Source organism: Geospiza fortis, unplaced genomic scaffold (genome assembly GCF_000277835.1).
Source record: "Geospiza fortis unplaced genomic scaffold, GeoFor_1.0 scaffold129, whole genome shotgun sequence".
In the NCBI taxonomy this organism is placed as follows: Eukaryota; Metazoa; Chordata; class Aves; order Passeriformes; family Thraupidae; genus Geospiza; species Geospiza fortis.
Genome location: NW_005054522.1, coordinates 637,573 through 652,599, shown reverse-complemented (window position 1 = coordinate 652,599; position 15,027 = coordinate 637,573). Strand labels below are relative to the sequence as shown.

At 42.9% G+C, this 15,027-nt stretch overlaps 1 protein-coding gene across 3 annotated transcripts in view; it reads left to right on the top strand.

Annotated features, from left to right (window-relative positions):
* The window catches only part of MKLN1 (muskelin 1), an 81,714-nt gene extending 69,710 nt beyond the window's left edge, over window positions 1–12,004 (top strand). For all 3 annotated transcript variants that reach the window (XM_014310392.2, XM_031063697.1, XM_031063696.1), the window contains exons 15-17: window positions 141–243; window positions 8,507–8,561; window positions 10,464–12,004. In XM_014310392.2, the coding sequence (XP_014165867.1) occupies window positions 141–243; window positions 8,507–8,561; window positions 10,464–10,585 (280 nt within the window). In that variant the 3' untranslated portion in view covers window positions 10,586–12,004. The remainder of the gene's footprint in view (window positions 1–140; window positions 244–8,506; window positions 8,562–10,463) is intronic.
* The last annotated feature ends 3,023 nt before the right edge of the window (window positions 12,005–15,027 follow it).

Below are 15,027 nucleotides of genomic sequence, written 5' to 3'. Positions count from 1 at the left end.
TCCATCAAATGTGAGGCTCACTAATGTGGTTTTCTTTGGAAATACTGTGTTTGTTAGATGGGTTTTGCTCTATGTTGAACCAGTAGGACTTAGTCCTGAAGGATATGGCTGTGCTCAAGTTTTCTGTCTCTTCTCTGCAGGTTTGAGGAGAAAGCTCAGACTGATCCTCTTAGTGCACTGAAGTACCTGCAGAATGATTTATATGTAACCGTGGATCACTCGGACCCTGAGGAGACAAAGGAGGTGAGGATCAATCAACCTTGTCCTAAAGAAATTTAGAATGCATTCTCATTGAAAGTTTTGGGCTTCTTAAACCTGGGTTTTATTCAATTTGTAAAAGCTCAGCAGGTGCCAGACACTTTGCTGTATCATGTATTCCTCTGCACTTAAGTCAGACTGTTTTGGCTACAGTCATGTAACAACTGCAGGTCCAGATAAAATAGCTTTTGTACTCCTAAGAGTGAAGGCTAAGCCTTGTTTTAATTCCAGTGTGCTGGTGTATATTTTGGGATCTTTAATTGAAATGTAAACTCTCTGAAATGTCACCAGTCTGTAGTTGGTTGTGCAGTAGAAAGGGAATAGAAACTTACTCATGCTCAGGCTTCTCAATATTCAGCATCTCTGGGGAGGGAAAGCTTTTCCAAAGATGATCAATATTTCTTGAAGTAGTTTATACCTATACACTGCTCTGCTGCCCTTAAAATCTTATGTCCTTTGCCTTTTGAATATTATCCAATAGGCATGTTCTTTATTTATTCCAGGAATTTGTTCCCATTTCCTGTTTTGATTCCAGTACTGCAGTGCGTGTCACTTTACAAAATGGATTAAAGAAAGAGTGAGAAATGTCAGATAAGGTGGTTGATTTGACTCTGGCATTAATTTCCACATGGAGTTTGGGCAGCCAACTGAGATGGGTAATTTCCACATGGAGTTTGGGGCAGCCAGCATTCAGCCCCTGATGGGTAGATAAGAAACAGTCTGGGGTTCTTTCTGTCTTCTTTCCTTAATGACTTGGGAAGGGATTCAACAGCTCCATTTATAAAATCATGATAGGAGGAGGGGCAGTTCTATTCCATGCTGAGTCCCTGGATTAAAATCTCTTAATCTGGTGGTTTTAACTTGCTACTTTAGCTAAAGAAAAGATTATACAGACACTGAAAAGTCTTGAGGGAGAATATAAGAATATTCTTGCATGTGCACAGGATGGAACTGTAGGGTTAGAATTAGGAAAAAAGTTTACTCTTATCAGGATCTTGGATGTGATCACATTTGTCATAAATTCTAATCAGCGTTTATAAACATGTGATTCAACAAAATATTTAAGTGCCGTGACTCTCTGTTCTCTGTAAATGGTTTCTTGTTCAAATTGTTCCATATCAAGTAGTTTCACATCCTTTCTAGTCATTTCTAGCATAGGAAAGACAGCAGATGATCCTGCATTTCTTAAAGTAGGAAAGGAGATTTTTTTTTTCCTCAATATGTGTCATCTTCCCAGTGTGGTAAAACTTCAGAGTCTTTGAGGTTGGAAAAGACCTTTAAGGCCATCAAGTGCAACCATTGCCTCAGCACTGCCAAGGCCAACACTAAACCATGTCCCCAGGTGCCACATCTATATGGCTTTTAAATACCTCCAGAGATGGGGATTATACTTCCCCAGGCAGCCTGTGCCAGAGCTGGAAAAATTCTGGAGAATTTTTTCCTGATACCCAGTCTTAATTTGAGGCCATTTCCTCTTCTCCTGTGTTTTATTACTTGTGAGTGACCCTGTCCTGGCTGCCCCCTCCTGTCAGGAGTTGTGCAGAGCCACAAGGTGCCCCCTGAGCCTCCTTTTCTCCAGGCTGAGCCCCTTTCCAGCTCCCTCAGCCTCTCCTGGTGCCTCAAACCCTTCCCCAGCTCCATTCCCCTCCCTGGACATACTCCATCCCCTCAGTGACTTTCTTCTTGTGAGGGCCCTAAAACTGAACCCAGAATTCAAGGTTTCTTCTTCCTGTTTGAGCCTGTACTAGCCCATAGAGTACCAGCCCCCAACCTGATGCTCTCTTTTTCCCTCCCCCTCCTATGTGTCCTGTGTTCTCTGATCTCCTTTTTTCTCCATGTCACACCTGTGTGCTGGTAGCCTGTTTCTCCTCTGCCAGTTATTCCTAAGGAGATCTTGCATCTCATGGCTGGCTGGGCCTTTTTATTATTCCTAGAACAGCAAAGATCTGTGGTGTGATGAGCAAGCTCTTCTCCTAGTTCCTGCTGCCTCCTGTCGCCCACAGACCGAGGGAGCTGCTGCAGAAGCTGCATGTTGGGCACATCTGGCACAGGAAACCCTTTAATATCCTCCTTTTCCTTTTCCCAGCTCAGTGTTCAACTTGTCAACCTTGTAGGAATGAAGAATTTACATGCCTGCGTGGTTCCTCTGAGATTCTGGGGAATGTAGAAGCTGTAGCATACTAGTAGAAGTAGAATAAAATGAAAAAAAGAATTACCCCATTTCAGAGAGCACACTGGTGTTCTGAACATTAATGATCCAGTGAATGAGCTTGCATAGCTCAGTCCAGCTGAGTGAATATATTGTGGATTCTTTCTCTGCAGGCCTAATGTCTGATCCAAACAAAATCCAATAGCTTCTGTCTGTCGTGCTGGGCTGTCGATTCAGCACACACCATTCAGCAGAATTAAAGCTTCCATCCATTCCAGCCATCTCCAAAAATCATCTAACAATTTCTGGGATGCTTTGTTGTTTGGGTTTTGCTATTTTGTTTGGATTTTTTTTTTAATTATTATTCATTGTGCTGGTCATAAAGCTTTAACATCCAAAGCTTTTTTTTCCGCTGGGACAGATCTGCCAGGGCTGTGGCACAGAGCCAGCTGCTGGGCTGGTACTGACTGGGTGCATTTCCAGTTGACGTCAATTTACCTTCCGGTTATCACATCGAGTTGGCTTTTTGCTCTGGCATTACATCTTCAAATAGCTCCTGTGCTTTCCAAAGGACTGACTGACGCAGGCATTTTGGATTCCATATCGAATTTCAAGCACCACTTTGATTGTGTCTCTCAGCCCAGACACCTCCATACCCTGCCTTTATTTGATTTGTATCTCAATTAATAGCAAAGGTGATAGATGTGACTGGCTGCAGCCATTGAATGCTGTAAGTCATCTTAGAACTTTAGGGAATCAATTCCTGCCTGTTTTCCCTCTTTCCAGGGCAGCTGTTAAATTTGGGAAGGACCAGGCTGAATAGTTTCATCCTCAACTTCATGCAGTAATTCTGGAGACTGGCCTGTATGGCTTCATGTTTTATGGATGGAGATCTGGGTGGTGTTATATACCATTACAAGCAGAATTTCCCCTTGTGGTGAGGCTTGCTTGCTTTGTAATAGAAGTAATTCCTTCTGACTTAGTTAGGCAAGTCTGTTCAGCTGTTTGCAGTTGCATGCCAAGGAAAACAAACAGACTGTTCTTGAAACTTACTTTGGCCTCAGTAACCGATTTTGTTTAAAGTAGCATGAATGATTGATAGTAGGAACATACCCCAAGATTTTCATTCTGTTGCTGTGAATTTTAGGGATGCTAAGAGGACTATTTTTTTCCTCCTTTTTTATTACTCTGAAATGAAGTAGATGCCTGCACGTAACAGGTATTGCATGGGTGCTTGGTTTAGTAGCCACAGGCTGTGTGCCAGCAACTTCTCTGCCCACAAATGCAGATCCAGTCATTAACTCTGATTCTGCTTGGCATCACTTAAACCTCCTCAGTCAGTTCAGTGTTCCCAAATCAGTGGATCTTTTTAGTGGCTATAAGTTAATAGCCCTGACACTATAGGACACTATAGGAAAAAGAGGGTAAATTTCTAGAAAATGGGGAATTTTGCCCATGATTTAACAGATTAAAAGGGTCATTTGCTGGTGTAAAATTTTCTACTGGCATGGCTGTACTTCTCTGTCACACACAGATGTGAATTTGGTGGAAGATTACAACAGCAGGCTTTTAAAAGATAAGAGGATGGTCAAAATAAATATCAAATTGAATTCCAGATTTTGTACTTAGAGAAAAACAGGTGCTGTTAAATCACAGAAACATCAGTAGTTCATGTATAAAAGCTAAAGATGCTCCTTGAACACTGCAGTAATCATATCCAGAACTTTGCTGCTGTTAAACGGGCTGCAGTAGAAATCAAGATGACACAAAAAATGCCCAGTGCTTTCCAAGTATGAGAGAGCAGGATGATTTTGTACATGGAGATTCAACAACTGATGAAGCTCAATCCCATGATTGTTGTAAAACAGATACAAAGCACAAGGAAAACTCGCAGTATGTTTTTCTTGGAGCGTGGTAGGAGAAAGAGCAAGGACCTGGAGGCCAATCTGAGGCCTGACTTGCTTGTAGACTGAGGCTGGAGGCCCCTGTTCAAGGCTGCTTCATACTTTCCATGCTTAAGACCTTGTCTTTAATAAATTTGACAGATAAAGCCAGCAGGGCCTAAAAGTATTGTTTGAATCTGCATTAGACTGGTATTTCTGGGAAAACTGAAGCCCAAATGGGAAAAATAGTTCTAGGAAGGAGCTAAGAAAAGCCTGTTTCTCCTCTTTGTGTCCTGCTGTGATTTTTTGTAAAGCCTCAGAGCCTGAGTGCTGCAGGAGCAGAGGCTTTGGAGCCATGGAGCATTTACAAAAACAGCGTTCAGCCTTCCCAATTTCAGCAACAGCTTCATCCTCAAAGGGATTGAGCTTCCCTTTGCCTCTTTGAGCCTGTCCTGGGAGTCACCAGCCCCAGAGAACTGGTCAAAGCTGAGGAACTGGTTTATGCTGTGATCTGAGCACTCACACACAGGCATTACAGAGGAGGAGGAGGAATTGTGTCTGATTCACACAACTGGCAACGTATCCCAAACGAGAGTTACTCATTCCCCCTTAATCGTTTTGTTTGTGCAAAGGCAGAGGTGTGCAGCAAATATATAAAAATAGACCTAGTAGATGACCTTCTGTTAGTTAACCAGATCTGTTTGTCTCCAAGGAACCCCTGCCTCTGTTCAGGAGGTTGGTTGGATTTCTAAGAGAGAAATTAATTGTGTAACAAAGGGAACTGCTGTCTTTGGAGTGGAGGCTTAATTTGGAATGGATGAAGCCAGTGAGCCAGAGGGATTGTCAGAAGAAAATGGGTGGTGGTGTGATTAAAGCAGTTGGATGCTTCTGCTGGATAATTGAATTCTGCTCTTGTCTCCATAACAGAGTTGCTGTGTGATATTAAGCAAATTGTTTTTCCTAGATGGTCATTAATTGGATGTTTCATTCTGGTGCCTGATGGGAGAGATCTGAGGTGTGATTTGCTTGAGGGCCATGCTTTTCTGCAAATTCAGAAGCTGTTGCATAACACTACATATTTTGAAAAATCAGATACTGTTAGTTTCAAATAGACCCAAAATTAATCAGAGTTTGAAGTGCCATCTGTTAGAATAACAATTAATATGATAAGAAAGTCAATGAAGAAATTAATTCCTTCTTTAGAGCAGAGCTTGTACTTTGTGAAGAAAATAGTACATTGGATATCTGCTGGGAATGGTATGTAGGAGACCTGGTATTGAGTGAGCAGTAACTGTCCTACACTTTGGGAAAAGCATAGGGATCCTATGGGAGAACATTGTAGGGTTTGGGATTGTAATACAAATGCAGAGTGAACCAGCTTAGGTTCAGCACTGTCCTTAACTGATGTTCTTAACTCACACGCTTGACTTTTCTATCAGAAAGTGCTTTTCAAGTGTGAGCTGATACACAAATTAAATTTCAAACCAAACAAACAACAGCCCTCAAGGTTAACTCAAGTGTGGCACCATCACTGGAGAAGGGAACAAGATCCTCCTTCCCCACAAAGCTGCAAAGAAACTCATAGCCATGAAAATCCATCATGCCTGGTGCAGATGAGGCTGGAAACTTGGCAGAGACCATTTTTAGCAGGGTTTTGGTCTCAGTTCAGCGAGTTCTTGGCTGAACCCTGCTCATCTGGCCTCTTGGTCAGGCACCTGAGCCCCAGTGTGGCTCTGTGCTCCCAGCAGGGCGTTGCTGCAGGAGCATGGGAACCCCTGGGAGCGCGTGGCACCCGCTTTATCCCAGCTGGGTGTGCCACCAGGCAGCTGGCAGCGGGCCCCTGAGCCATCCTGTGGGAGGGAGGGATGGCCAGAGCCAGGCATTTGCTCTCAGAAGCTGCACGGATTTAGCCACGGGTTTATCGGAACTTTTGGAGCTATTTCTGCTGGGCAGCTGTTTAAGTACGGTGCTGCTGGGAAGCCAAGCTGCTCTCACAAATGAGGCTCACGGTGGAATCCACATGTGGCATTGCAGTGATTTAGTGTGACCAGGCCTTGCTCTCAGGAGGGCACTTTACAGCCCCTTCCCTCTCATCTCCAGTTTCTCAATCCTGTGTGTCTCTCACCATACCCTCCCCAAAGGATGCAGACTTACCCCAGACACTACAGTCCTTATTTTAGCCTGATTTTCCCCTTGATGTCACATTGAAACTGATCTTACTGAAGTGTTTTTGTAGCTTCTTGCACTTGATTGTAGATCTACTTTCTGTAGCACTTTTTCTATTTTTTTTTACTTTTTGCATCTGTGATTTCTGGCGGTTTTGCATTTGGCCATCATTCTCTGCAGCCCTCACTCCTTTGAGCTTTCTTTGTAGAACTTGCTTTTCAGAACACTTAATTTTTTTTCTAGTGCTTTCCTCACATGTTGCTAGCTGATACAGGGCATCCCAAAATGGACTCCTTATTGTAGAAGAGACTTTAAAACCTTGATAACAGCAAGAGTATTTTATTTAAAGATTCTGCTCCTTTTCATGCATTTCTCAGTTTTATAATAAAGTGATACTGATCAGTTGTAGTGCCTAAGTGCATTTTCACAGAGCCCCTGCGCCTGTTCTGTATTGCTGATTTTTCCTGTTTATGTTGATTTGCACTTGGCCCTGGTGAAATGGACCTCAATCCATCATTATAATTTGGATTAAGTGGAAAAACAGTTGGAAGGCTATCTGTTCCATGCTGGCAGTCAGTCAGAGTGTGGTGTAAGGTCTGGTGATCCTGCCCTGTTCTGCCAAGCAGGTTATCACTGAAAACCCAGGGTGATGCTGACCTTGGGGCACAGATGAATCACTCCTGATTCAAGGCTCCATTTTGATGTCAAACCATTGATGGCCACCTACTGAAAAATTATTTGACCTGTTTGCCTTTCCCTGTTGGCCTAATCTAAGTAATGCCTTGACAATGTGCCTTAAATATCATATTAAAGTGTTAGAATTCCTATGAAAGTCAGAATGGACAAGGTCTATTGCCAAGTCCCATCTCTAGGGCCTTCTGCCTCATAGGAGAAATCAGATTGATGTGCTACAACTTGTTGTTGCCAAATTCACGTTGGCTGCTACTCATCACCTTCTCCACTCCTACATGCCTACAAACTGTCTGTGTTCCCATTTTTTATTGAAATTGAAATTAAACTGATGGATATGTAATGCCTGGCTGTTCTTTCCACTTCTTCCCTGAACATATTTGCTTCTCTTCTGGTTTTTTTCCTCCCTTCTTTTCCTTCAGGCTGTGTGCTGAAAAGACACACAGGCAGGAAACACAAGATTCCAAGGCTTTAAGGAATAAACTCTTTCTCTGCAGGAGCATGACAAAGCACTAAGCTTTTCTGTTCCTTGAGTTCCTGGAAACAGCACTCAGGGGCAGAGGAAGACACTGGTCATCATCTATCAGTGAGACATGAAGGGAGAATAAAACCATGAATGTGTTAAGTAAAATGTTTTTATTCATGGTCTTGATGTTCCCAAACAAAGAATTTTTATTTTTAGTTAAGAAGATATTGCCTTAAATTTGTGATGTGAGATCTCTGGCACTTCAGAAGGGTTGTTATTAGAATCTTAGAATGGTTTGGGTTGGATGGAGCGTTAAGGATCGTTGAGTTCCAAACTTCCAAACTCCCTGCCATGGACAGGGATGCCACCCATTAGATCAGATTGCTCAGTCCCATCTGGCCTTAAACACTGCCAGGGTTAGGGCATCCACAGCTTCTCTCTGTGGGGCAGAACTTTCTCTGTGTTCAAGAAGTTCATGCTCACTCCAGCAGTTACCCTGTTTTTGTGCCATCTAATCCCTGGCTGCTGAGCCTGTACCATGTTAATCCCTGGGAATGTTATGTGGAAGGACTCTACCTTCTGCCAAAGAGGCAAAAAATTATATGTAAAAAAATGAGAATTTTAGAGCTCTCAGTCAAATACCTTTCATTGCATCAACACTGCTCTAATTCTAGGAAAAACCATCTAACTTGTGCCAAGGTGACAAATTGTAGTGCTCATGTGAAAGTGCCTGCTGCTCTTATTCATGTGTATGGCACAGGAGTTAGGAGGATTGTGTGGAGAAAACACAGCAACTCTAAAGCTACTTGTACCTCTATGAATCCCTTGGGGTTTTTGCCTTTGTGGTTAATAACACTTTTTTCTTTCTTTGTCCCTTTACCTCTTCTTCTGCAGTTTCAGCTTCTTGCCTCAGCATTATTTAAGTCTGGCTCGGATTTCACGACTCTCGGTGAGTATTGTGTGTCAGAGGAATTACATGATGTTCCCTTTGATAATTACTCTTAGTTTCTACTGGTTTTTATATCAAATGTTATAGTTCCTATGAACATTGCAGGCTCTTTTCAATATGCAAAGTGCCGCTACCCAGACATTTGAGAGGTTATTTATAATGACCAGTGTCCAATACCTCAAGCCCATATTTAAAACATCTGTCAACATCAGTGGTTTTAAACCAATGCCTCCCGGGATCATTTTGTCTCTTATTACATCTGATCCTTCACTGTTACCCAAGTAAACAGAAGCTTTGGTCAGAATAAAGCACCTCCTGTCATGTCACTTTGGAATCTCGCAGCATGGCTACGGCTCTGTTTGCTGTGATAACTGCAATTCCTGGAGTAGTTTGGTTCGCTCTGTTCTCTGCAGAACGAGTTCTTTGGGCAGAGTGTCAAGAGTGGAGAAAACAGTGGCGTGAAGGGCTGGAAACAGGAGAGCTGAGCCAAAGCCATGATTTGTTTCACTGCTCTGTCCAGTTAACTCTTTGAGAGATGTCAGAGACTCATCCTGGGCAAGCTGTAGGAAAGGTACAGGCAGAAATTGCATCCCTGTACTGCTGGGGTGTCCTCAAGTCACTGAACTCTCGCTAAGAGAATGGATGACTTCAGTTTTTGATGGAGGTATAATTCCCAATCTGAGAAACTGAGGGAAGGTTGAAGTCCACTGCAGTTCTGCCCTGCTGGATGAGGAAGCTCTGCTGTGTTTCTGTGGTTTGGAAGACATCAAATTGACTGATAGGATCAACTTCTTTTAAAGAAAGAAAACCCAAGTTTCAAAAAAGTTAATTTTTCATAGACTCATGGAATGGTTTGGGCTGGAAGGGACCTTCAAAAATCATCTCATTCCAACCCCCTTTGCCGTGGGCTGGGATGCCTTCCACTATCCCAGGTTGCTCCGAGCCCCATCCAACCTGGCCTTGAACACTTCAGGTATGGGACATCCACAGCTTCTCTGGGCAACCTGTGCCAGTGCTTCACCACCCTCAAAACTTTTCCCTAGTTTTAAGCATTTTGAAAGATGAATTAGTTCTTGACTTAGTACAGTACTTTATCCAGATTTTGGATTTACAGATAGGAGCATATGTACATCAAGAGGTGCTTTGAAAATAAAAACCCCAGCCCTCCTTGATTTGATTAACTTGGTTGACTTTGATTAACTGAGGAGTGAGTTCACTGAATTAAAAAGCATTCCTTTGAGATAGCAGCAATGGAAGTAATCCAAAGTGGAGGAGATCATTGTGTGCCTGCCCTATTGTTCTTGCTGATGGTTTTAGTGTAGGATTTGGATAAACAATGCAAACCAAACCCTCCCAAGCCATGTTGGGAGGCAGCACTCCAGAAATGGTTTGCAAAAGGTCCTGTGTGCCAAGATGCAGCCAGGTGTAAGTCCAGTGAGTAAATGCCAACTCTGAGCTGGGACTCCTGCTGTCAGCACAGCTTATCTCAAGGAAAACTCCAAGCAATCCAAGGAGCAGTTCTGGTTATGGCAGTGAAGATAATGAAGAAAGCCTGAGGACAGAAGAAATGAGGCACCAAATAAAAATAGCTGCATGGATTTTGTTTTCTGGGACATCAGAGCAGTCCCCTGAGAACTCCTGCTTCCCCTATTTCTTCAGGGTTGTCAGTGAGCTTGACAGACATTTGTGTATTACTTTTTATGGCATCTTGATGGCAGTGCTGGCTTGGGGTGACATAATCTCTCTAGATGTGCTCACAGTAGTAGGACGGAGAGCTGGCAGCCTTATTAGTGGAGGCAGAGGGATCTGTTAACATTTATCCCAAATGGACAATTCCACAGCTAAACTGAGTGTTTGGGATTGGGAGGAGTGACTTACTTTCCCCTTTCCTTCCTCCCCCAGGATTTTCAGACGTTGACCACACGTATGCCCAGAGAACTCAGCTGTTTGACACGTTAGTCAACTTCTTCCCAGACAACATGACCCCTCCTAAAGGCAACCTGGTGGACCTCATCACGCTGTAATGGAGCAATCACTGGACACATGGAAGAGGGGAAAAGCATCCATTTTCAGTATTTTAATTTTTTTACTGCATTGATTGACTGCTGGGATGAAGTTAATATAGTAACCCCTAGGTGTTTGAAAGGGGCTTTATACTTGTATGGTGAATCCCTGGAGCTTTTCCCTTGGAGTAGGTTAATAAAATGTAACTGACGTACTTCTGACTAAATATATATATTTTTTCTGACTTTGGATTTTGGGTTAGCAAATGTAAGATGAAAAGGTGGGGGAAAAAAGAAAAAGAAATAAAACCCAGTCATGCAGTGATCTTTTTGCCTATGGGGGAAAATTTGAGATTTGTGAGTTGTCTGGGATTAAAGATGATGGGTTTTATTTTGTGTTTCCTGAGGAAGAGGGGGAAGAGGTTTTTCTTTCCTCATTTGTAACTAGTCATGATGTATTGCTTTATCCTACAACTCCATCCTCAGCAGCTGAATAACTTGGTGGCAGGACACTGACAGGTGTTGAGATGATGTAATTTATGTCCTGAGTCTTGCACTCACGGTGTGTCGCGGGAAGGCGAGCGTGTGTTCCAAATCGTCTGTCTCCCCTTCCAGAGTTGTGCTGACAGTCGTGTCTAATTGCTTCTGAGACTCCACCTAAACTGATGACCTTCATCCCTGTCTCCTGTTCTCTGGAGCCTTCCACTTAAACCTGGCAGGCAAGAGGGAACCTGAGATACAGCTGGAAAACAGGAGTGCGGTCACCGCCCACACGGGCCCCTTTTCAGGGATTGATCTCTTTGCTGCTGTGCTCATCCACTGAGAAACCCTGTGGGTCCTCAGCGAGCCTGGCAGAACTGGGTCTTCCATCACACACATCCCCAGCCTCTGCAAACCTGCCCCCAGGTTGGGTGTAGGATTTCTGAAGCAGATTGTCTTCATTTCCATGTGAAGCGTTTCTGTGTGCGTTTGTCCGTGTGTACGTGTACAGGGCGTTGCTCCCAACAGCTTGTCTCCTTCCCATGTAAGTGCAGCTCCCTTGTCAATGCATTTTAGACCTAGATCTGAATGTGAGGGAGGCCTTCTTAGCATAAATCTCTGAAAATGAGCTGATGCATATGTATAGAAAATGTATTCTTCCTTTTGCTGAAAGCCTTCTTTATAAACACTGTAAGGGCTTGATGCTGCACTGTGAGGTTGAATGAAGGACATGCATACCCACCAGTAGAAACTCTGCATTCAGTGTCCATGAGCATTCAGTACACACTGGCAGATGTAAATATTTATATGAAACTGCAAAACTTTCTGTCCAGCAGTGTTCATGCCAGTCAGGTATCATTGCTGCACCTGCTGTGGCTCCTGTTGAACTTGGTGGAAGTCCTGTGTGTGCAAAGATGATTTGGACTCTTGAAATAAAGAGTTAGTCAAGTGTCTTTTTCAGAGCTCGAGTGTCTGCTTGCTTTGATTGTATTGCCTCTTTATCATGTTCTTTGTGTAACTTCTGTAGTCCTGGTGCATTAGAAATAAATTTCAAAACCTCATACTAGTGTTTAATCACTTAGAAAGGAACAGAATGTCAGAGGCCAGGCTTGTCTTCAGGGAGGACTGTACAAATGAAGTGTTTTTAACCTGTCACTTGAGGCTGTTCAGACACTGTGCACTTCAGTGGATGGCAAATCAGATGTCTGCAGAAGAATCCACTCTGTGTGGGAAATGAAATCTGATGAAATTGTTTCTTTGGAACGTGGCAGGTTTTTTTCCTATTGACACAAAAAGTTTTACATCACTGCTGGGCTTTGTGGTGTGCTACCTGTGCTGAGGCTTTGTTAAGTTAATGTAGAGTTTATACAGTACAAATGTAGATACTGGGGGAATATTCCAGCTGAGCTGTTGCTTCCATTGAGATCTAAATGAGCACTTTTAATGTAACCAGCCAAAATTCTGCAACCTTTTAGTACTTAAATTTACTGCTGCTGTGCTCCTTTACCACTTGATCTCATTGCTTGTGTATCCTCAGCTTCAGTCAGATGATTAAATACTCTTTGTGACAGTTCTCTAATTAACCAAGCTCTTCATAAACTGTTGTGTGTCTGACTTGGATGGCTGAAAGAACCCAAAAGATACACCTTGAGAAACCCTGGTGAGCAGGCAAGGGAAGTTCAGGAGCAGCCAGAGCTGTGAATGGCATTGCTGGTGAGCAGTGCATCGTGTCAGGTCGGATTTGTGCGACAGGAATTCGATCCAAACTCATTGTCCTCTGCGCCGGGGGTGCGCGCGGAGCCCGGCAGCCTCGGCTCTATGTTCTGTAGCATGGTGCAAATCAATGATTTGTTTGAGCCAGGGGAACGTGGCTTCTGCAGGACTGACAGTCCCAGCTAACGAGAGCACTTCAGGATGATCAAATATTGACCTGCCTTTGTCCGGATCAGATCGATGCCGCTCGCACCAGCACAGTTCATGGATTACAGCTGCTGATTAACCAGCAGAAACTTTGCTCAGCTCTGCAGTATTTGTTGAGCAGCAGAGGCACCGTGTGGCCAGAGAGGTTAATCCAAAGGGAAGGCTTCTTGTGGCTTTGCCAAGAATCTTCCCTTCTTTTTGTCCTTAAAGCTAGGAGTCAAATGATCTCTTTGCATTGATGTATGCTACGTTACCTGCTTTAAATTCTAACCAAAAATTCTGAGCAGTGAAGTATAAATTTCCTTTTAAAATCAGCCACTTGTTGTCAGGCAGTGACACAAGTAGTCTGAATTTCATTGCATGCTGATCTTTAAAGACACCGATGATATTCCAGGAAAGCATCTGATGTGCTCATTACAGAAAGCCCAAAATACAAACAGTAAAGAAACCCACTGGATCAGAAAACAGCCACCTGAAAACGTTTCACAGCCCAGTGCATGCGAGGTTATAAATATCCGAGCTGTGCGTGAGAAGTCTTTGAACCTCACCATCATTGCTTGTAGGCTGTGTCTGAGGCTGCTCCTTAGCTTAGACAAGACAAACATACTCTATTTGCCTTTACTTTAGATTATAAGGTGACTTTGTGTATGAACTTGACGCCACATAATCTTTGCACTACAGTGAGTAGTTCTATCTGTAAATTCTGTGTTAACTTGTAAATAAGGTACTGCGAAGGAAAGTGTCGTTCCTTGTCAGAGAGGGACTCATTCATCATGTTTTGGGTCTTTAAAGCCAAAGTTACAAGGTTCTGGTATGTCTTTTAAAGCTAGAGGAAGTCAGGGTGGGGTAAACTTGATACAGACATCCAGACTTCACTCTTGATTTAGCTGTTTAAAAATATCCTTTGAAATCCTGTGTTTGGTTCTTCACTGACTCTGGCCCTTACAATACCCTTTAGTGGGTCATCTCCTTGGAAAACAAGAAATTATTCTTTATGTTTTTCCTATCAATTGATGCATTTTCTTAGAGAAATAGAGCCTTTCAGAATTAATTTTTTTGGTCACTTGGATTAGGTAGAATTAAGTAAGTTTGTTGATGTTCCTCTTATACAACCCCTTATAGTAGGCATGAGGTAGAACTTGTTAAGAGTTCTCCCAAAATTACTTCTCCAAGCATGTTCTGCTCTTGCAGTGTGACCCAAAATGTTGTCATGTGGCAGAAGGACTTTGTTACATGTTGTTAAATGAGATTATAACCACTTTAGCCACCTTTTTGCCTCTTTTTCTTTTGAGGATCCCATTAGTTAGTATTGGTCCTGGGAAGGCCTGAAGGGTGATGCAAAATGTTCATTGAAATTAATTGTAGTTGTTACCTTCTGACTCTTTATATTTGTGATGTGGTTATTCTTATAATCTCCTCCTTTTGCTGAGCATAATTAGGAAGGAGAACTTTGTCTTGGAAAAGTTCAGTTTGCCCTTTCCCTGGGTGGCATCTTGCATGGGTAGTTAAGGTAGTTGTACCCAGTTGTGTAAATAAACCTCTGGAATTTGGTTTTTGTTTGCCTGGGCACCTGGCTCTGGGTGTACACGGCTACACGCTGGCTCAGGGATCATGCTGGAGCTTCCTACCAGAACTTCAGTTAGCAAAGTCTTATTTTGGAAAATCATCTGGGAACACCCAGTTGGAAAAGCTTTTCTAAGGCATTGCCTTGTGCAGTGGCAACTGGAGTGAAATTAGAAATTTTCCTAAATAGCATAGAAAAGCTTCCTTTTGTGGAGTAACAAAGTTAAATTAAATTGCTGAAAGTTTTTTGGTCATTTATAATTACTCAGCCTGAAAATTGAATGATTAATGATTACAGTTTAAAGATTGAGGAGGCAGTAAGGAAATTAACTGGACCCACTTATTTGCAGGAAGGTGGCAGAGATGTGGGGCTGGTGGCCAGGGATTGCCACAGCTCAAATGTGTGTTTCTTTAATTGGCAGCTACAAGTGTCCAGGGCTCCATGAACTATTCCTTCTTCCAGAAGAAACTCCTTCCAAAGCCGAGTAATGACTCTGGAA